General features: G+C 39.8%; 1 protein-coding gene across 1 annotated transcript in view; it reads left to right on the top strand.

The window, feature by feature from the left end:
- Window positions 1-23,914, top strand: part of FRAS1 (Fraser extracellular matrix complex subunit 1) — an 843,167-nt gene that overhangs the window by 207,009 nt on the left and 612,244 nt on the right. The window contains exons 3-4 of the mRNA XM_082266873.1: window positions 21,087-21,194; window positions 23,164-23,256. Coding sequence (XP_082122999.1) covers window positions 21,087-21,194; window positions 23,164-23,256 — 201 coding nt within the window. The remainder of the gene's footprint in view (window positions 1-21,086; window positions 21,195-23,163; window positions 23,257-23,914) is intronic.

Genomic DNA, 23,914 nt, shown 5'->3' on the forward strand with positions numbered 1-23,914 from the left:
CATACGTACATCGCGCCTGCATATGTAAGTGGCATTCAATCCACACATGTGACGTATTGCTTCAAACGTTAGAGCGAAAGCAACAATTCTAGCCCAAGAACAAACAAAATGGCCCCTGCCCCCATCTATAACTGGCCTTCAAAACGAAGAGTACATGGAAGGGCAATGCATGCGAGACAAAATCAGAAGAATTTCCCAGCTCAATTCACCAACCAGTTTGCTTACCAACCGAATTAACCTGTATAACAGTATGCGTTAAAAGCAGGGGTTTAGTCACACATTTGCAAACGCATGTGTAAGCTGCAGGGCAACTTCACGGCACCCTGTATTACCTGCAGTCCTAATTCCTGTAAATTTATGAGAGTCTCCACAGTGGAAGCACATGCACTCTAATTGATAGATAGAGGGCAGGTGGGCCTGGAGGTAGCCCAACCCTCCTTAAAGGCACTCGGGGGCAAAGTGGACGCCCAGCTCATAACACAATGGCAGCAAAGGCATCCAGTGTGGCCACTCACCAGTATACATCAATAACAAACAAAATGGCCCCTGCCCCCACCTATAACGGCCTTAATAGCAAAGAGCACATGGGTGGGCCATGTGAAGAAACTCTTATAAATTAGGACTGCTGGTAAAAGAGGTAATAGAGGGTGCCATGAAGTGGCCCTACAGCTTACACATGCATTTGCAAATGTGTGCTAACTAAACCCTGTTTTTAACCCAATGTTAATTCGGTTGGTAAGCAAACTGGTTGGTGAATTAGGCTGGGAATTCTAGCCCAAGACCTTCTCTGTAACTCTAAACTGATAACCTATAAAAAATGTTAAAGCGTTTCCTATGGAGATTTTTAAGTGCCAAAGTTTGTCCCCATTCCACGAGTGTGCTCAATTTTAAAGCGTGACATGTTAGATATCTATTTACTCAGCGTAATATCGTCTTTCCCATTATACAAAAAAAATGGGCTAACTTTAGTGTTTTTTTCCCCCAAAAAGCTGCGTTTGAAAAATTGCTGCACCAATACCGTGTGACATAAAAAGTTGCAACGACCACCATTTTGTTCACTAAGTAATTTTCTAGCAAAAAAAATGATAATTTTTACATGTAGGAGCGGAGTGCCAGAATTGGCCTGGTATTTAAGTGGTTAAAGGAAAAGAACAAAACTTTAGTATCACTGTAGGCCGGCCATGGATGGATGGATCGAATCTTGGCCTGTTCAGCAGGGGACGGCAAAGCTTCAATCAATCTATGGGTAGGCTGATTGTACTCAAGTCGATCCATCAATCGACTTGGGTACAACCAGCATGTCAGATTTTATGCATGCTATAATTGCCAGCAGATATAGTCTCTAGCAGTAATCACTGTGTTCTCCCGGCAGGGTGGGGGGCTATGGAGTAAGGAGCCTTGCCAGAAAAACACAATAGCTCCATAGGAGGGATTCCCCCATCAACGCTAACTAACACTCCTGGTTACAGGAAAGGAAATTGCATAATTTATGGCCTGCATTAGAGCTGTATTTGAGTATGATAACCAGACAACTAGCATTTTAAGGAGGAAGTCTGCCTTTGCAGCCTCCATATTTTTTATGTTCCCTTTAAATAGACAGAATAAGTCAGTGTTGGTGGCTGTCATAACAGTTATCGGTTTCTGTATACAGCAAAGCTATTCCCATATCAATGGCAGCTGTCTGGGTGTTTAATGCTTTTATATATAATCTGAATGCCACTCATAATTTCTCTTCTGTTTCAACAGACTCTGCTTTCTAGTGTTAGCTAGTAGCATGGTATTGACCCTATGCTATCTGCCAAAATGAGCTGAATGAAAGCAAGAAGAGCAGGCAGCTGTACTAAGCCTTAGATCCTGGTGTTATGTCTGTCTTGTGAGCGTTATTTTTAAACATTTCACATCAAAGCTACATGAACAAGTGTGCAGCCCTCTGCAGCTGGATAAAAGAAAATGAAGATTACTCAGCTTGATCCAATAAAAGAATCTACATTTTTGTGGAATATGTAGGCAATACAAAGACACGCTATTTGGAACAAACTTTTTAGCACCATCTCACAGGAGAATTACCGTAATAAAATATTGCCAGGATGATGATCAACCTACCATTATTGATGACATTTTCCAGTAGTACTATTTTTCTATTTTAGGATATGTGTGGCTAATGTTGAGCCTTTTTGTGCAATCTCTGGGTAGATGTCTCTTGGGTTAAGCAGTCCTTAAGAAATTGGACCACTGGAAGGCATCGCAAAACAGATATAGGTCACAATCATTGTGCTACAGTCAAAGTGATATTTTGACTTCTCTGTCAGATAATTGGCCTCAAAGAAATTTACCAGCCTACTGTAAAATATATATTTGAGAGCCTATGAATTAAGGCTTTGGAACCATTTTTTGAAGATAACCTGAAGAGATTTAGCTTCCCAATTTCAGACTTCTCCGTTTTTTTGATGGACTTTGGAGAATGTTTTTTGCAGGTATCTATAAAGCAAAAGAAATTAGAATAGCAATTTCTGAACGGTAAAGCAGAACTAAACCCTCCTATCGTTTTCAGCCAAGGAAGCTACCATCTTGGTCTCTGCTTAATCTTCAACTGCCATGGTGCTGCACATGTGATCAGTTATGATACCAGCCATTTGATGGTTTGATAATTTGAGAGCAAATTAATGTGACAGTTACATTCCTGGCACGTAACTGGCAACTGTTTTTTTTTAGAATGTTAAAGTGGTTGCAACCCAAAGCAGTGATACACTGCCAGCCCTTCTCTTGTATGCAGAAATAATACACTATATATATGTTTAGCTAAGCCTCTAAATACATTTTTTTCAGATATCTTCAGGCTAGTTACGTAACTCCCGGCGTCTCTCCTCCTCCGATCCAGGACTACAGCAGAAAGGGCCGAGAACTCCCTCTACCATCAGCTGGGGAGGTCACATGACCGCTGTTGCTTTCTGCCCAGCCCCTCCTGCTGTAGCCGTGGATCGGGGGAGAGCGGGCAGGAGTCATGTGACCAGCCTGAAGCTATGTGAAAAAAGGTTGTTGGAGGCATAATTAAAAAAAAAACAATTTACACTGTGTCTTATGGCTACAAGAGAGGGGCTGTCAGTGACATTTTTTTATTTTTATACTAATAGCAGCGGGGGGGGGGGGGGGGCAGAAGGCTCACACAGAGGCTGACTGGTGGGGGGAGAGGCAGAACAGCGAGTGACGGAGGCATGTGAACTGACCATGTTGTCAGGGCTGAGCAGCCATGATAAACAGTGGTCAGTTTACAGGGGGGCGGGCATAAACAGGCAGGATCAGCCAGGTGTTTTACAGCCTACAGAGGGACAGGTTAGGCAGCACAAGCACTAGGTTTAGTTCCCCATTAAGAAAGTGATTGCAGAATTTAAAGAGGGTCTATCACCTCTCTTTTCAGACATATTTGAGTTTTTATGCATGGCAAGGCCTGCTAGAATAGTGAGAAACCCAAAACACAGCAAGTGATTTCAGAGAGAGTTATATATACAAAATTGCAGTGAGATTTAGTTCAGAGGGAAGTTTAGCTATAAACACTGCTTCCTGGAGATACTGTAAAAAAATTCTGTTTTCTTTTTCTGTCTACATTGCAGAACATTGTCTAATGATTTAATCAATAAATAGATTTACTTGCTGATCTTTTCCAAGGCACGGGTTACTTTGTATTTTTCCCAGGGAAAATATAACTGACTATAATCAGTGATGTTTTAAAGCTAGACAGAGAAAAGCCATAATTCAAAGGCATTTGTTAACCCACTTCCAAGTGTAATGTGTGTTCTGTTCTAGTAGCTACTGTGCAAAGAAGGCCTTAAGTCTTCTATGTACATAGGGGACCAGGCAATAATCTGAACACTCAAAAGGCTTCTCTGTTTATTACAATATTGCCATTTACATGCAAATGCATACCCTACAAATGTGCTTGAGTTATGTGTGCATGTGATGTAGCACTAGCCCTGATCTTTATTATTGCTAATGAAAACCAAAAAAAAAATCTATGCAAACGTTTCCAGCCTAGATTTTTCGGATAATTTTCTAATAGAGTTCTCTTGAGGGTATTTAAAGTGTTACATGCACTAATTAACTTTTTAACCAGCCCTTTATTCAGACGGTATCTGCATCCAAGATTGTTTTTTTTTTTTTTTTTCTGCTCAAGACATAAGATATAAATACTACGTACAGCTGGAGTTATTTTAATCTTAACAGGCGGTTCTGGGTTTACCATTATATACAGTGGGCTTGTGTCTATATGCAACAGTCAAAGCACGGGTTTCCCACTTATAGTCATTGGCCACAGATATTTAATGCCGTTGGCAATAAAAATGTGTTAATCTCACATAGATTAATGTGTACATCATCACAATGTTCTAAGCCAGGTTAGGAGCAGTAAAACCAGAAAATGTTCGTTGTACAGGACATGATGCAAGTACTGCCATAAGTTGTGTAGTTATAGGCTCCAGTGATGGAAATCAAGACTTAAAACAGTATTAAACCCAAAAAATGTAATATTTTGCAGCTTACTAATGCTTAAATGTGGTGGCTTAATTTTCTTTTCCTTTTTTTTGGGTGGGCCTTAATGCTAAGCCAACACACACGTGTCAATGAGGCCTTGAAGTCCTGTATTGAACGTGTGCTCGCTGCATCACATGCCTAATGAAGGGGTCCTGCGGAGCTCCGAAACTTTGGTACTTTGTGATGTGTTCTTTCTGCAATAAAAGCTTTGGACAACATTTGATGCTCCGGGGTGTGCTGGTGAATATGTGTATTGCACTGCATCGTTCATTCACATAAGGTTGTGAATTAAAAACTACAAATTTCATCTGCCACTGCAGCAGGGGGATTGTAGTTCAATGAAGAACAAATGCAGTGATTAAACAACACTTGTAGTATACTGAAACTTTCTCCAGATTAGTAGTTTGAGGTATGTACCTCTGTATAATTCAGGGGCTGGAGGAAGAATCAGCAGGAGACAGAGCATTGCACCTGCAACCCACTGATCGCAGTGGCAATGCTTTACAGTCTCAAATGCAAACGAGAAGTAAATGCGTATTTTTGCTTTTTGTAAAATGGTTGTATTTAATATGTTTTCACAAAAGATGGAATTCCTTTATTCCTTTTTTTCCCTGTTTGCTCTGTAAAAATAAGCTTGCTTTGTCAAAGTTAGTTAAAAATTAAGCTGTAAGCCATATCAAATGATATCTTTAACTAGATCTTCTAGTTGATAAATAGCCATAATAGTTCCTCCAAACGTGATCTGTACCTATATCCATCTTGGTTAAAAAAATAATTTGTATAAAGAAAAAAAAACAAATCCCTCAGCCTTCTCTCTGCTTAAGTCATGCCTCTGCTCACTCTTCTGTCACCTCCTGTCACCATGTTCATTGTTTACATATTCCCCATGCAGTACTGTACTTTACCCAGTACTGGCCTTTCTTCTCTCCTCTGTCTAAGGCTGGTCATACACCAATCATTTTTTTTCTTCAACCAGTGTGTCAAACAAGAGAAAATCACTTGATTCCCCCATCCACACATTTGATGTGAATGGGGGAATCCCTCCCGCAGTGCTATTGTATTCTGAAAGCAGAGAGATATCCCCGCTATCAGAATACACTCATCAGCACCACACACTATAGCCGGCACCACTGATCAAGAGAACATTTTCCAACAGGCTGGCTTTACACAATTCAATAGATAGATTGATTTGTGTACAACCAGCCTGCCCATACATTGATCGAAATTTGAGCAGTCCCGGCTGAACCAGCTGCATTTATGTATGGATGTATAAAGTTATAATAGACAGGTAATTGTTTTCTATTAGCTTTTATTAGCTTAAGGCCCCTTTCACACTTGTGCAACTTGTCATGCATGTTGTTTGCCATGTTTTCCAATGATACCCATTCATATATGCGCAACCTAAAGTTGCAGCAACTTCAAAGTAGTTCCTGCACTACTTTGGCCCGATTTTAATGCGTTTTGAGGTCCAAAGACATAGACATTGCTTCAAGTCCAGTCAAAATTGCATCAAAATCGCGTCAACAAAATCGCGGTAAAATCGCACGACTTTCAAGTCGCACAAGTGTGAAAAGGGCCTTAAGAATATCTTTTAACCACTTAAGCCCCGGAAGATTTTACCCCCTTCCTGACCAGGGGGTATTTTGCGATTCGGCACTGCGTGACTTTAACGGACAATTGCGCGGTCGTGCGACGCTGTACCTAAACAAATTTGGCGTCCTTTTTTCCCACAAACAGAGCTTTCTTTTGGTGGTATTTGATCACCTGTGCGATTTTTTTGATCACGCGCTATAAACAAAAAAAGACCGTAAATTTTGCAAAAATAGCAATATTTTTCACATTTTCTCATATGAAATTCCCCCCCCAAAAAATGTAAAAATCAACATTTTTTAACATTTTCGGCCAATTTGTTTTATGCTACCTATGTTTGGTAAAAAAAAAATCGCAAAAAGCGTATTTTGATTGGTTTGCGCACAAGTTATCGCGTTTACTAACAAAGGGAAAGATTTTTGTCATTTTTGTTGTTTTTTTTAACGCGTAATGGCGGCGATCTGCGATTTTTTTTTGCGGCACTGCGACATTGCGGCGGACAGATCGGACCCTTGACTGACATTTTTGACACTTTTGGGGTTACCAGTGACATTTCTACAGTAATCAGTGCTATACATACGCACTGTTACTGTAAAAATACACTGGTAGTGAAGGGGTTAACTTTATTTGAGAGGGAGGGGCTGTGTGTCTCCCTAGGGGCGTGCTTTCTGCTGTGATTGGCTGTGGCTTCAGATGTATGAAGAGTGATCGACGGATCTACATAGTAGAACTGTATGATCATCCTTCATACACCGGGGAGAATGACAGGCAGCTTGTTTACACAAGCCGCCTGACTTTCTCCCTCTCCCCCGCCGATCGCCGAGTGACCGGCGGACATCGGGTCCGCCGGTCACACGCGCGGGGGGGTGCGTGACCGCGCGGGAGCGGGAGCGCGCCTCCGGGGGCGCGCGCTCGCTCCCTAGACCCTCACAGGCTAGCGACGTAGACCTACGTCACTTTGCCTGTGAGGGGCTGACTGCCGACGTAGATCTGCGTTAGGCAGTCGGCAAGTGGTTAAACATCTTTTTAAACATTAAACAACTCAGCTTTAAGTATACAGTACCTTTGAAAAATTTTCTAACTCACTATACCACTTACTGTATATTGCAATGAGTTTTATTTGTTTGGAAAACCAATGTTTCCAGGTTGGGAAAGTCCAGGGACTTTCTGAGAAAAAAATCCAACAACTTCTTATCTTTAGCCCATGCTCTAAGTCAAGCAATATTCAGAATACAACCCCTTTTTTCATCAGCATTTAGCATACAAATGGAGATTGAGGTGGACTTTTGACACCAACAATTTGAATATGAATCTGATCTAAATGGCTACAACTGACAAGAAGCCATCTTTACCAGCTGATGTCTATTCTAGATCCATAAAGCTGAACTCCAGGTAATCTAAAATTCCTTCCCGCTCGTTTCTGTTTAGGGGACTAATTTTTACATCCCAGTTCTCTACTCCTGAAATCTCCTCCATACTGCTAGACTGTTTCCTGCAGTATCTTCTCCACTATGCTCTGCTGGTCCAAGATACTCTAGTGTCATTAAGCGACCATAGACCTGCAAAGTACTCAAGAAAGGTGAGGGACAGTCAATTGCTGAGCCATGGCGGAGCTCCATTCGCCATGGAACAGAGAATCAGGTAAGTGCTTTTATCTTCCCCTAGACAGAAAAGAGCAGTTAACCTTTGCAGTGAGTGCACAGCCTCAATGAAAGGGAGGAGTTTTCCTTTTACTAGAGTTCGGCTTTAAGGTAAACACAAGATTGATATTTCCTGTAAAACCCAAAATATCAGCACTGGATTTTAATTGTTGGGAAATAAAATCTTCAACTACTTTGTTACAATGAAATCGTATTCTTAGCACCATGAGACAGATATGCAGATTTAAGATATTTAATTTGTAAAAATAATATAGAGGATTGTATACAGCATACATTTTTACTATTTAACAGGCCTTGGGGACTCGCGTGCATGAGAAAGGTTGGAACATTTACATAATGGCTTTGCAAAGCCTTTTCTGGTTATGTATTTGATTTTCAGTAAGTTGCTCTGTTTTTACTATGGATCCCAAGGTAGTAGTACTTTGTTCGACCTCAAGCCTACTGCAATGTAGACAGCCCCTTTGTAGACTTTAATAACAATTCACATTTAGAAATACATAATAATCTGTATAATCTTACAATATTGAGTCTCTATTTAAAGATGTGAAAGGGTATTATTTCTTACATAGGAATTGCAGTTGTTCCCAGAATGACTATAAACATAGTGTCCTTTTACAGTGTGATTTGTGGGATGGAAATCATGATCTCGGCAACAATATACGTCTTGTATATTCCAGGGACATTTATATCTGTTTTATTATTACAGCTCAGTTTAATTTTATGGGAATAAAAATGACTATCTACTATAAAAGTTGAGTAAAAGTTATAAAACCAGCAGTTATGCTTACCATAGTTATTCATTAAGATTCAGCAAAAAATAATATTCAAGATGATCTGCAGTATTACTTACATTGATATACTTGCATTTTGTGACCACAATATCTAAACACAGTTTTTTATCAGTTGGGTATACATTCTTTAGAATGTCAATAAACAAAGATTATGAAAAACCCTCATTACAAGCTATATAACATAGTGTCCATACTCACAAAACCACTAAAGCATTTGTTTTGTGTACAGTAAAACATACCTGGTTGATCCTGCCTTCAGCTGTCTCTCCTATCTTCTCTGTGTCCCCACAGCAGGTTAAGGTTGTGAAGAACAGCTGGTGTCCTCTACTGAGCATGCTCAATTTCAGTTCCCTTGTAAGCTCTTAATTTCCTTATTTTTCTTAGCTGTGCAGCCCACATAACTATGTGGGTGTATACACAGTCGTAAATGACACTCTTCTCCTGCCCTCCCCTCCATGTCTTCTTATTGCTAAACACTATGGGGGAGGGATATCGTTTTCTGATTGATTACATTACTTAACTGCTTTCCAACCCCCCCCCCCCCTGCAGTTGTACTGTGGCAGGCAGCTGCTCCTGCGTGAACCGCCGTAACTATACGTCGGTCGCATGCAGGAGGCTAGGGGGCGAGCGCACTCTGCGAACGGCCCGCTCCCGCCCCGCTCGTCAGCAGGGAAAACGATGCAGCTCCGATTGCCGCCTGACACCCGCGATCGTTCCCCTCTGAGAGAGAAGAACGGTCAGCTGTTGTAAACACAGCTGACCGTTCTTCTCCCTGGAATGATCATAGAGCCCCTGTGATCCTTCTATATAGGAACACAGGTCTCTATGGTCATTTCACAAGCCATGCCCCCATACAGTTAGAATCACTCCCCTAGGCTCACAATTAACCCCTTGATCACCCACAATGTTAACCCCTTCCCTGCCAGTGTCATTAATTTAGTAACAGTGCATATTTTTAGCACTGATTACTGTTCACTGGTCCCCCCAAAAGTGTCAAAAATGTCAGTCAGGGGTCCGATCTGTCTGTCGCAATGTCGCAGTCCCGCAAAAAATCGCAGATCGATTACTAGTTAAAAAAAAAAAACAATAAAAATGACATAAATCTTTCCCATAGATAGTAGACGCAAAAACATTTGCGCAGACCAATCAAATACGCTTACTGCAATTTTTTTTTACCAAAAATATGTAGCAGAAAACAAATTGGCCTAAAATGTTAAAAAATTGTGATTTTTAAATATTTTTTGGGAATGTCATATAGCAAAATGTGAAAAATATTATTATTATTTTTTTCAGAATTGTCGCTATTTTTTTGTTTATAGCGCAAAAAATAAAAATCGCACAGGTGATCAAATACCACCAAAATAAAGTTCTATCTGTGGGAAAAAAAGGACGTACAGCATTGCATGACCGCCCAATTGTCAGTTAAAGTCACGCAGTGCCAAGTTGAAAAAAGTGGCCTGGTCATTAAGGCGGCAAATCCTTCGGGTCTTAAAGTGGTTAAAGGGGAAGTCCACCCTAACACTAAAATTGCTACATCTATAGACATCCACGATCTAAGACTAAGCTATCTAGCCCTGTAAAGAAGAAATCAGTATACATACCTTTTTTGAAGCCGATCAGTTCTATAGCTGTGGAAGCTCCACAGAGGAGACAGCCAACAATGGCTGGGAAATGAAAAATGAATGGGAAGTGACGTCACCCATAGAGTTATGGTGGGGCTTCCATTGTTGGCTGCCTCCTCTGTACCCATCTCCACAGCAAAGCCGCCACTAATAGCTCAGCGTGGGGACCAGACCAGAGCGGCTTTAAAAAAGGTATGTATACTGATTTCTTCTTTACAAGGCTAGTTAGGCTAATCATAGATTGTGGATGCCTGTAGATGTAGCGATTTTAGTGTTAGGGTGGACTTCCCCTTTAGGAGACTCACAAAAAAGCTTATTTTAATATAAATCAGTATTAAATATATATAATGTAATTAATAATACATGTAAAGTAAAAAAAAAAGAGCCTTAGATGCAGATACCGTCAGAACAAAGTTTTAGCTAGTGGCAGTCATCTTTGGCTCTGCCTACACCATATCATTGCACATAAAATACACATTTAGTGTTCAATAAAGATTTATAGGGAGCTGTAAAACAGTTATGTGATACTTATAATCTAATTTGAATTCCTCCTCTGAAAGTCATGTGACTAGCACAGCACCAATCAGGGCTGGCCAGACACAGACTCACACTGTAGAGAACATACATCAGCAGAGTAATAATTTAAGACCCTCCCAAAGATCTTTCCTTGCAGATGCCAAAAAAAAACAGGGAAAGATCACTGGACCATACAGCAGCGCTGCAGGAATAAAGTACTTTGAGCTTAATATAAAAAAATAAATCAAAATACAGTGCCATAATATATATGATGTATGTAAATTAATTATGGTAACTAACACTTCTATGAACCACAGTTCCTTGGCAGCCCCATGAATTCCTAAACTGTTGCTTCACATATAAAAAAAATAATGTAGAACGCATATATGTGTACAGTATGTGTACAGTATGTGTACATATATATATATATATATATATGTGTGTGTGTGTTTGTGTGTGTTTCTCATCCTGATCTGTTGATTTCTCAAGTTAAGTTTCAGAAGTAGCATAAATCAGAAAATTCACGGGACTGCAATCATTAATTGAGCTGCTCTGAAGACAAGCAATGACAATTTGTACTGATGCTAGGAGTGAGATCGAGGCTAGTAGATTGTTGAGCATTTGAAATTCAACAGATGAATTCAATACCCATATCAACCATATACACTGTATCAGAATTTAAATATCTGCCCTAAGAAAAGTAGCCATGGATGACTTCAAATAGATATGTAGGAAAGTGAGAACCTCTCTCCTAGCAACGAGAGAGTATTGCGGAAAGGATTTTTGGACTTTCATTGCCAATTAATTGGCTTTTTCCTTCTCAAAAGTGAATTAGCAGATTAGCAGAGGCAGTTATAATGTATTTCATATATTTTTACAGAGGTTGCAAGATATTTTTTCAATTGAGTTCTTACCTGTAATTGAAAAAAACTGCAGCTGAATGCTTTTAATATGTTTGTGCTCCCTGCCGTTTTGTAGGAAAATTTACTCTTCCTGAAATAACATTGAACTTGTCACATAAATGATGGATTGAATAAAATCGTTAAATCATGAATGAAAGAAAACAGCACAGCTGCTCAGACTGCACATTAGAACGATACAGGAAATGTGAAAACTAGATTTTTAGGTTTTAGAAGATGCCATGTGTTTTATACTGCTAATGGATGTATACAATTAAACATTCAGCCCCTAGGCCTAATTATATAATTCACATGTGAAGTTGTGAACTAATATTCTAAAAATAGACAATTTTATTATAATCATCATCATATGAGACTTCCAAAAGCAACAATGATCAGTGCAATCTTGCTAAAGTAACTTTTATGCCTCGTTTCCACTGAGTGGTACGGTACGGTTTGGAACGGTACACCTTGCGTTTCCACCGCCAATAGTACCCTTTCATGTTAGGCGTGGTGTAGCAGGAAAGCTGGGATAGACGATTCTCTGTCAACCAATCAAAGTTCTGCAGAGTGTAGTTCCACCCTGTTGGTACGGTACTAATGTGCTTGGTACCCCAACGAAAGGGTACCAAAAAAGTGGTACGGTACGGTTCGGAATTAGCGTACCATTCATAATGGAAACGGCATAAATAGCGTACCGTACTGAACCAAACCGTACCAGAAAGCTCAGTGGAAACGAGCCATTAGATTAGAATTAAATATTATTTTATGTGCCCTGCTTACCATTGTTACTGTTTCTGAACTATGCTTCAGTTGTACGCACATCCAAACTCTTTAACCTGCAACACTGCACATCCAAAAGGATGACTCCTCTATGTCCTGTGTTGGTTTACAATTTCTGTAGTCCCTTTCCTGCATGTGCACTCACTAAGGGTTGTATGTGGACTGCAAGACTGGCTAAACAGAACCACCATTTCTTTAGTTCAGTAAAACCGTTTCCATATATGTTTAAATGAGGTATTTGCAGCTGTTTAACCAGTTCTGGACCGGAAAGGTTTTGCCCCCGTAATGACCAGGCAATTTTTTGGGATTCGGCACTGCGTTATTTTTAACAGAAAAATGCGCTGTCGTGTTACGCTGTACCAAAATAAAATCAATATCCTTTTCCCCCCACAAATAGAGCTTTCTTTTGGTGTTATTTGATCACCTGTGGGATTTAAATTTTTTTGTGTTATAAACAAAAAAAGAGCGACACTTCTGAAAAAAAAAAAAAAAACAATATTTTCCACATTCTGCTATATAACATTTCCAAAAAAAATAAATACATTTAAAAGTCAAATTTTTTTTTATCTTTTTAGGCCAATTTGTATTCTGCTACATATTTTTGGTAAAAAAAATTGCAATAAGCGTATTTTATTTTGCGCAAAAGCTATCGCGTCTACAAACTAGGAGGAAGATTTATCTAATTTTTATTTCTTTTTATTTATTGTGGCGGACAGATCGGACCTCTAACTGACATTTTTGACACTTCTGGGGGGGACCAATGACATTACTACAGTAATCAGTGCTAAAAATATGCACTGTTACTGTAATAATGACATTGGCAGGGAAGGGGTTAACCTAGGGGTAATCAAAGGGTTAAGTGTGAGCCTAGGGGGTGTTTTCTAACTGTGAGGGAAGGGGCTTGTGAAATGACCATAGAGACCTGTGATCCTATATAGAAAGATCACAGGCGCTCTGTGATCATTTCAGAGAGAACAACGGTCTGCTGTGTTTACAACAGCTTGACTGTCCTTCTCTCTCAGCAGAGAGCGATCGTGGGAGCCCAGGGGCAATCACAGCCATCGGCCCTGTGCATCGCATCCTCGCTGCCTAGTGGGGACAATACGCGCGCGACCGCTGTAGGGCTATGTCGGTTCGCGCAGGAGAGGCAGCCTTCAGTCTTAAAGGTGTTAAAAGTCGGCGTCTATGTATAATATTTATTTATATCAGTATAAAAAAAATCCCAGCGCTGCCCCTGAAAAATGTGCAATTCATTTACTAACAATCCTTATGAGATAATAAAGAAATGAAAACATATGCAAATGTGATATTTCACATTTTCACATTATGCTCCAAATCTTCTCTGTGCAATTAAAAAAGTGCTGTGCTACCCTCCTAATTGCCCTCACTCACCAACATTAGAATTCATGTGCACCTATTTATAGAGAGACTTTCAGCCAATGTTGCAACTCCTCTTCTCCTTGCGATGATATGGCAGGATCGGTTGGTGTTTTCTTGCACGTAAAGAGGATTACAAAAAATCTCCATAGAGTAGTTCCATTTTTCCAAAGATATGGCGTTGACACTCACAAGCAAACTGCAAGACAAGGCAATGTAATTTCGGTTCGGAACCAACGTCATGTTCAGTCTTTGAAACATTGCTTTGTCTTGCAGTTTGCTTGTGAATGTAAACGTCAGATCTTTTAAACTCTTAATTTAAAAAAATGGAATTACACTTTGGAGATTTTCTTCTAATCCTCTTTATATGTGAGAAACCACCAACCGATCCTGCCATTTCACGGCAGTTAGTGGAATTGCAACATTGGATGAAAGTCTGTCTATCAAAAGGCACACATAAATTCTAATGTTGGTGAGTGAGGACACATAGGAGGGGAGCACAGCACTTTATTAATTGCAAGGAGAGAATTTGGAAAACTATTTTGCGCTTTGAAGAGAAGGACTCTTTGCACTTTATTTCAAGGACTTTATTTATATACATTTGGAAATTTTGAAATATCACATTTGCATACATTTTTATTTGTTTATTATCTCATAAGGATTGTTGGTATATGAATTGCAGGGACAGCGCTGGGATTTTTCTGTGCTGATATTGTAAAGGGACTTGTTCACCTTTATTTCAGCAGCACTCCCTACATTTGGTTTATTCACTTACTTTAAGATAATACACCTCTGTAGCGCGGGTATATACCTAATCAAATATTTATTTATACCTGTCAATAAGACAGCCATATTTGCTCATATTACAATAATTTACAAGGCAAGCCTATTTTGATTACTTGTTGACACTGCGCGAATATGCATGTACAGACTAATAGATTTCAGTGCCTCTGCAATACTGGGAGGAAGCAGAGCACAACATTGTATCCTGATTTATTTCCAATTTGTACATGAAACATTGCTCAAGTACTGTACAGCGATGCCATAGAGCAGTCAATATACATAAAGCACTTGAGACTCATAGTTTATTGATTCACTGCTGAAATATGTAGCGTGGCTTGCAATGGGGCTGATGGCCTAAGCCTTGTCTGAAATAGTGCCTCTATCATTCTAACCTTTGCTGGCAGAAATCCATTGTTCATTATCACAGATTTAAAGCAGGGATTCCTGGGAGCACTGAGACAGGAGTACAGTACAGGACAGGGACCTGATATTTTTACAGCCAAGAAGCCTTGGTTGTTATTAATGTAGCATTTCATTATGCCACAGATTCACATAATTCCCACTTCATGCAGGGTTGGCTCTTTATCTAAGTTTTCTTCTTTAAAGCTGATTTGTTATTTGTTTATAGGTTTAAGGATGCACTATATATATATATATATATATATATATATATATATATATATATATATATATATATGTGTACATTTATTACAATGTTTGTTCATTGTTATGGAAATTGAATTCTGCTTACCAAGCAGTCCTGAAAAATGTAATATTATTAGTGCAGCCACAGTAAACGTCAAATTATAATGTATAGTTATTAAAACACATAACAAATCAATTTTACAGCTCTGCTCCACTTTCTTCATAAATGCCTTAGCTATTATTTAAAATACTCGAGGATGGAAATAATAGGTCCATTAACACTAGGCTTAGGGCAGAACTGTCTCTGAAGCCCACAGCAACCAGTCTTATTTTTAGTTTTGTCTTCTAAGGAAACCAACTAGCCTCTCCTAGAACCATGAAACAGAGAATCAGCTGCTTTGATGTGAATAAAATTTAATGGGGTGGTCATTATTCACTTTACTGCAACTCAGGTAAAATGTGTACATTAAAAAAACTTGTTTAAAAAGAAGCTTCAGTCTCTCCCCAGAAAATTAAAAGTCAGCAGCTACAAATACTGTAGCAGCTTATTTTTAATTTAAGGACACTTACCTGTCCAAGGATCCAGCTTTTTCCTCACCTGAGCTGGTTCTTCAATCCAGGCTTCTGTCATCTTTACTAAGGAAAACCGGCTGTGCAGCCCTGCGGCTTTACAGTCGGTTTCTCACTGCCCATGTGCTAGCTGTACTGTGATCTGTGAATCGTCCCACAGTCTTTCGGGACATTTGATGTGTCCCAGAATGCTGCTGTGGAAAGAGGGGGGAGGGAACTTCCCCTTTTGGGAGAATTTTTGCTTCAAGGTAAACCTGTCTCTAAAGGAAAAAAAAATCAAACTTACTTCTAGTAACAGGGTGACGGCCAGCAATGCAATTAGTATATGGTTTTACCCATATACTAATTGCATTGCTGGCCGTCACCCTGTTACCTGTTGTCACCAGTTTTAAAAAGTTAATAATTCTTAGTATAGGCAAATACTTGACACTAATGTGTTGTCCAGACTGCTGGCACATGGAGAAAGGTGCTTTTTTAGAACTGGACACAAATTGACCTTTGGGAAAAGTAAAATTTTGCATATGTGCAGGGGGTCACAGGCAGCAGCAATCCTGTACTGGTGAATGCCTAATTCATGATAGAGGTTGGGTTTTTCCTTTTTTTCCTTTGGTTGATAAAAGTATGCAGGGTCTTGATACCTTTAAAAGAGAAGTATGGTATTTAAAAAAATAAACATTTATTCTCATCTAAATAGATGTATCATCAATCTGATGCTGCACCTGTACCCCGCAGCTTCTAAGATTGAAGATCACTGATCTCTCAGTTCTCAGTCTTCATTGAGCAGAGAGCCAGTGACTGTCAATGGCTCTCTGCTCTGCCCCTCCAGTGCTCACTTGAGAGCTGAGCTGTGCAAGGTGCAGGAGCGGCTAGCTCAGTCTCCCAGTGGTTCGATGAGAGGCTGAGCCAGCTTCCGGTCCAGGCATCTGGAGGGATCCCAGCTGTAAAGTCAGGATTGATTCAGATTTTATGGACTTTCAATAAATGGTTTTTATCATTTTCTACTCTCAAGTTGGTGTGCGGCTGCCTACTTCTTAATTGTACAGCTGTCGGGATTGCGGACCTAACCAGCACCCTTCTGATTGTCAGGACATTCCACACCAGAGCGGTCTCTGTTCTTTCATCTTTGTTTGGTAAGGATTGATTCAGAAGAAATCCAAGTTCGAGACCGCACTCAGGGTATTTTGATGAAATCAAAAGTATCTTTATTCCTCATAAATAAAGTAGACAGACAGTGTGCAAACAGACGTGTCGGGTTGACGCGTTTCACGACGCTGTAGGTCGCTTACTCATAACCACAGGTGACCTGCATTGGGTTTGGAACATACACCTGAGTGGCTTCCCCCCTCTTCATTGTCTTAAGGATTGATTCAGAGCTTAGACAGACGAGTCAGGCTAAAGCCTGCTGTCGGCTGAAAATGGGTCACAGGAGTGCAGTACAAACTGCACTCCTGTGATCCCCAGGAGAAGCACAGCCAAAATAGATTTGACTATACTTCTCCTTTAAGCATTATGTTCATATACAGGTTTTAAAAAACAGGCCTTTCGTCTCCTTAGCTGATCAGCTAAGCAGTTGTATAACAGAAAAAAAAAACACTTTTCTAAAAGACCAGTAGAAACATCCCACATCTGTGCAAGCTGCGCAGTTAATCAACATACTGGAGTGTAAAGCTGGATACACACTATACAATTGTCTTTAGATTTTTTCTTTTAGATTTACGAAAACCATATAATATGAGGTCAAACCTAAACACTTTCAACTTGTATGCAATCAGGCAGACCCTTGCACTAAACAGTTGAAGGTAAATCTAAAGGAAATCTACCAACAGAAGTTGTATTGTGTGTATCCAGCTTTAGAGGTGGCCACAGACATACAGATGATTTAGGTAGGAAGAACATTTTTCATTTAGCTAAATAAACCCATCTGAGGAGGATGGGGAACTTTTGGCCTGGGAGGCAAAAAACAACAACTGGTCCTTTCACGGTAAGGATTGTTTTTTTGTGGCCTAAAAGTACATCACACAAAGTGTGCCACAGTGAATAGTGGCCATGGTGAAAGGGGGTTGTTGTCTTAAAAAATACATTTAATTGTGACATTCCTTTTTCACATACATGGATTATGGAATAATGTAAAGGGTTAAGTACTTTATTAGCAGATCAAGATGACATGCTGCTCCGTAAATATTATATGGATGAAATACTAAATTAAATACCAAGCCATATTCACAAAAAATCCTTATCCTACAACTTCCTGTAACAAATGCACACAACACATATTTTCTTCCATCATTAACTTCCTTGGGTTTTCTTTGGTCTGATAAAATCTCACAAAAGAAGTTAATACCGGAAGACTTCACTCTGCGTGGTGTTGTGATTGCAGGTCTGGACAGGGAGCATATAGCTATATAACATTCTGCATGTGTCACTGACTGCTGATCCCACTCTGAATGAGGTCTGAATAGGGAATTATCTCCACTTAGGACCACCAGTTCCACATATATTATTTGATCTGGCCCTCTTGCCCCCCAGCTTAGTCATCCCCTGAAACCCATGTTCACTTTGAATGCACGACTATTGAATAATCCGACCAATTTATCTATGATTAACTCAATCCAAGGCATTGTGTTAGGAGGGGAGATTTTTGGCAGGGAGGGTTGTGTCTAGCAGGTGGTATTTGGAGAGAGAGGATTTATAACCTACAGACCTCTGAACTCTGCCTCACAAACTACATTTTGTACACTTTTGTGCACTCACTTTTGTTGCCAGCAGTTTAGACATTAATGGCTGTGTGTTGAGTTATTTTGAGGGGACAGCAAATTTACACTGTTATACAAGCTGTACACTCACTACTTTACATTGTAGCAAAGTGTCATTTCTTCAGTGTTGTCACATGAAAAGATATAATATAATATTTACAAAAATGTGAGGGGTGTACTCACTTTTGTGAGATACTGTATATACCATAGTTGATGAACTCTATAACTTTCGTACAGACTATAAATAATAAACACTGTTTTGTTATTGTCACCAAAAAAATATGTAGCAGAATACATTTTGGCCTAAATTTATGAAGAACAATAATTTATTTGCAAAATTTTATAACAGAAACCAAGAAAATGTGTTTTATTTTCAAAATATTTGTGTTTTTTTATTTTAATGATTTTTATTGATTTTCATATTTAAAAAAATACAGAAATACAATAACACAGGTAGTTTCTGCTGCGCAGTCAACAAGTGGCACACAAATGTAAATGATTACAACCAATGGTATAACTTTCGTATGCGATGAGCACTTACAAAGTAGGTTCATGTGCTAATTTTGTGGCGGAAGTGACGTTCTCCCCCTCCAGGCACCCCCATGGGAACATAATGTGATCGGGGGGGGGGAGGAGACGACACGTCCAAATGCACACTAACAACGTATAGACGGATGGCATCCATAAAGAACTAGTAAAACAAAAACCTGAATGGAGGTCTAGATAAAGTGGGGTGTGGGAATGAATCCCATATACTGTGGAATTTTTTGAGTTTGTCAGATTGAAGAGCAAGACACTTTTCATATTTGCGGATCAGATATATTTGGTGTTTTACTTCAGTTACACTAGGTGCTAGGGTGCTTCTCCACTTTCGTATAATCATTAGTCTAGCTGCAAAAAGGATATTCATTACAAGGGGTTTGTAATTTGTTGAGAAATTTTCTATGCCTATACTAAGGATGGTTAGGGACGGTGATGGGGTTGTTAGTTGGCCTGTGATGGATGAAATTAGAGAGAATATTTTATTCCAAAAACTTGTAACATTGGGGCAATTCTACAAGATATGAGCAAGGGATCCTATGCCTGAGCAGCCTCTCCAGCATAGGTTGTTATCTAGGTTAGAAAATGTTGCCAGTTGAATGGGGGTAAGATACCATCTGTGGTGGAATTTCTGGGATAATTCCCAGTAGTTGATACATCTAGAGGAGATATGATTATGGTGGATGGCTTTCAACCATTGATCATCGGTGTGTGTCACATTAACCACTTGCCGTCTGCTCACTAGAGCTCTACTGTGGCAAAGTGGTTCGTTATCCCCTTTCTCGGCGGCGCGCGCGCGGCGCCGGAGGCTCGCTCCCGCTGTATTCAGTCACAGCGGGAGTCGGGCCAGGGGAGGAGCAGCGGCGATCGCTGCTGCTCTTCCCCGATCGTCGGGGAATCTCCTAAGTGACAGGCAGGGTCAGATTGCAGGGTTCAGCATAGCTGAACATGCGATCTGTACCTGTGTCACTCAGTCACCTCCCCCCACACACGTTAGTAAGCACCAGGCATACATTAACCCCTCCCTCTCCAATAAAATTAACCCCTTCCCTGTCAGTGTCATTTTTACAGTAACAGTGCATATATATAGCACTGATTACTGTAGTAATGTCACTGGTACCCCCAAAAGTGTCAAAAATGTCAGTCAAGGGTCCGATCTGTCCGCCGCAATGTCGCAGTCCCGCAAAAAAAAATCGCAGATCGCTGCCATTACTCGTTAAAAAAAAAAACCACCAAAAATGACAGAAATCTTTCCCTTAGTTAGTAAACGCAATAACTTTTGCGCAAACCAATAAAAATACGCTTATTGTGATTTTTTTACCAAACATAGGTAGCAGAAAACAAATTGGCCAAAAATTTAAAAAAAGTTTGATTTTTACATTTTTTTGGGGGGAATTTCATATAAAAAATGTGAAAAATATTGTCAGAATTAACGCTAGTTTTTTGGTTATAGCGCAAAAAGTAAAAATCACACAGGTGATCAAATACCACCAAAAGAAAGCTCTGTGGGAAAAAAAGGACGTCAATTTTGTTTGGGTACGGCGTAGTACGACCGCGCAATTGTCAGTTAAAGTCGCACAGTGCCGAATCGCAAAAAGTGGCCTGGACGTAAGACAGCAAAATCCTCCGGTGGTAAAGTGGTTAAGCTCTACCTCCCATTTTTTTTTTAGGGCTTTGAATATATTTGTGTTTTTTAGTTAGCAAAACATAAAAAATCCAGCAGCGATTAAATACCACCAAATGAAATCTCTATTTGTGTGAAAAAAATGATAAAAATGTCTTATTGATACAGTATTGCATGACCACACAATTGTCATTCAAAGTGCTACAGCGCTGAAAGCTGAAAATTGGCCTGGGTAGGAAGGGGGTAAAAGTGCCCTGCATTGAAATGGTTAAGGAAGAAACCACTGATGCATGGGATGCTTACTGTTTTTAAACTAAGAAAAAGTCAATGTTTAGGCACAGCTTGTCCTAACTCATAGCCTTCTTCTGTACAGACAGTAAATACATTTTTGTATATTTTTCATTTCAGAATGGCACTGAATGGAAACCAGAATCGTGTCAAGACTGTACCTGCCATGACAACATAGCAATATGTGAAAAGACGTTTTGCAGGGATCCACAATGTGACTTCACAAAGGTATTGTAAAAGTTTGAGAATCCCCCATGGTATTTCTGAAATCTTGTCATTTTCATGCTCATAGCAATATGCATGTGTCCGCATCTATATGTTCCATTACTTTAGAGGTAAAAGTGAAAAATAGTCTGACTTGCGCATCATTGAGGTAGTAATCATCATAATGTAACTTTACAACTTCAAATATATATATGACTCAAAGTTTGTGGAGTTATGTGAACATCCTTCCATGATCCTTACATAATTCTCCAGTCAACACTTCGGATTAGGGAGGTGTTGAATTGAGAACTTTGCAGGGGGCATATCAAAATGCTAGAGATCTGGACTTATGCCCTCAGTATTGGAGCTGACGGTGGACTCTCTTGCTTCTGCCAGCACAGGGAAGCTTAAAGTAGAACTATAGGCAAATATTTTTTTTTTCATTTTCGATAGACCCCTGTCAGATCTTTTTTTCGTCATCAGTGTCCCATTGCAAAGATTTCCCTTCACTTCATGTCCAATAGCCAAACAGTAAGTGAGAGGAAATCCCTGTAAATTAAAGGAATTTCTTGGGGACCCAAGTGCAAAGTCTGGCGCAGATCTGCATAGAAACCAATCAGCTTCCAGTTTTTTTTGTCACAGCTTAATTGGACAAGCTGAAGTTAAACGTTGATTGGCTACCATGCACAGCAGCACCAGATTTTGTACTCTAGTTTTAGTAAATCAATCCCCACAGTAAGGTATTTATTTTTTAAATATTTGCTATTTGAGTTAAATACCGGTGGTTGTTAACTCAACCTTGCTGTGTCCATTTAGGCAGAATCACATGCACATACGCAGAGGAGCATACGCAAGCAAACACTATTTTGCCAGCAAGAGAGAACAAATACTACTGAGTTTCAGTGGTGGAGCCTCTGGGACTACCCTAAAATTCATTGGTCCCCAACCCCCCTGGCACCACGGACCGAGATTGGGGGGGGGGGGGGGGGTTGCAGGCTGTCACCTAAGGGGGTTGATATTGGGGGTGCAGCCTATCACCGGGGGTGGGGGGGGGATTGCAGCCTGGGTCCCACCAGTGCCCTATGAGTTCTTGTTCCTGACCTGCCTTTCCTCCCTCCTCCTCTCCTTCGTGACCACAGACAGGGAAAGGAGGAATGGTGCTGGGAGAAGGAAAGCAGGCGCCCTCTGGGGCATGGAGGGTGTTAGTGCAGGTTGTGTTGCTATGCCCCCTCACCCCCGCCACACAGCCCACCACCTAGCAGGCCATGGATCGGCACCAGTCTGCAGCCAGGGGGTTGTGGACCCTTGCTCTAGTTGATTACCATTTGTGTATTCATTCATACCAGGAAAAACATTTACAGTAATTTAAGCTACATTTAGCATACCCCAACATTCAGGAATTCCTTTAACTTACATTTAGCACACCTCAACATCCACAAATCCCATTACATCTACTTTAAGCATGGAGAAGGCCATTATATGTTATGTTAAAGTTGTATTAACGGTTTAAATAATCAGTAGTAAAGAAAAAAAAAAAAACCCCATCAGACTTAAGCAGTTACAAAAAGTTTTCTACCTGCAAGACTGAGCCATCTGGGAAATTATAAGGTGTGAATTTTGCACAGAACAATTTTAGATTTTACAACCCGCATCAAACTCAAATTTGTTTTATCTGCAGTAAATGAAAGCCAAATGTGTTATATATTATTTCTGTGCAGCAAGAACAGGAAAATATACAAAACATAAGAGATAATGCATTTTTAATTCCCTTGGCTCAGAATGATTTACAAATGTTCCAAGGTGTATTACGTTATATTTTATTATATTATATGCTTTGCACTTTTGCAACTGCATTCAGCACACCAGCCTAGCTTCTATTACTTTCAAGATCACTTTAGATGAAAAAGTTATTTCCCAAAGACTGTTTGTTTTGCTTTTATTTCAGCGCATACATTGTAAAGCTAGCTGAAAGTAAGTTTTTGTTGTTATTTAGGGAGAAGTCTTTCGAATAGAACATAATAAGTGCTGTCCAGAGTGTACTTCAAGAAAAGAAGGTGCTTGTCAGTATGAAGGACAGGAACATGCTGTAAGTGCTATTTTTCTATTGTATACATTAACATAACTATCATATTGATGTTTGCTATTATAAAGAGAACATGTTGTCAGAACATGGCCTACACAGCCCTTCTCAAGGATGTGATCAGCTGGGGTAAAAGGGGGATTCGACTTGTCTTGAACATTACAGATTTAAAGATAATTTCCTTTTTTTTTTTCTTGCTTGCTGAAAGTGGAACATTATTAAATTATTTGCAGACATACAGTATATAAGGAAGTATAAGTTCATTTCTGAATTCACATCAGTTCCGAGATCATTTAGAATTCATTAACAGGTTCTTTTGACCTGCATTTGACACGCTTAAAGCAGGTTTTGCATACCCATAGACCTGTATAGGAATACCAAACCCATCTGACATGAATAAAAGCTCATCAACATAGGCCCTGAAGGAGCTCTGTCACAAATTTAAAAAAATGAAAGCAAAAACTGCACAATAATTTTTTTATCTATCCAGCCACAATTTCCCTAGAATCTTTACTCTCTTTCAGAACCACTAGCAGAATATTATGCTGTCGCCTATAGTAATGTATGGGCAAGTATACTGGAACAACAGACTATGGCAGGGCATACAGTCAGTGGACACTATGGAGCAGCAGATGTAAACAGGCATGTGTCCATTTACACATGC

Source organism: Pelophylax lessonae, assembly GCF_965119305.1.
Source record: "Pelophylax lessonae genome assembly, chromosome: 1".
Lineage (NCBI taxonomy): Eukaryota > Metazoa > Chordata > Amphibia > Anura > Ranidae > Pelophylax > Pelophylax lessonae.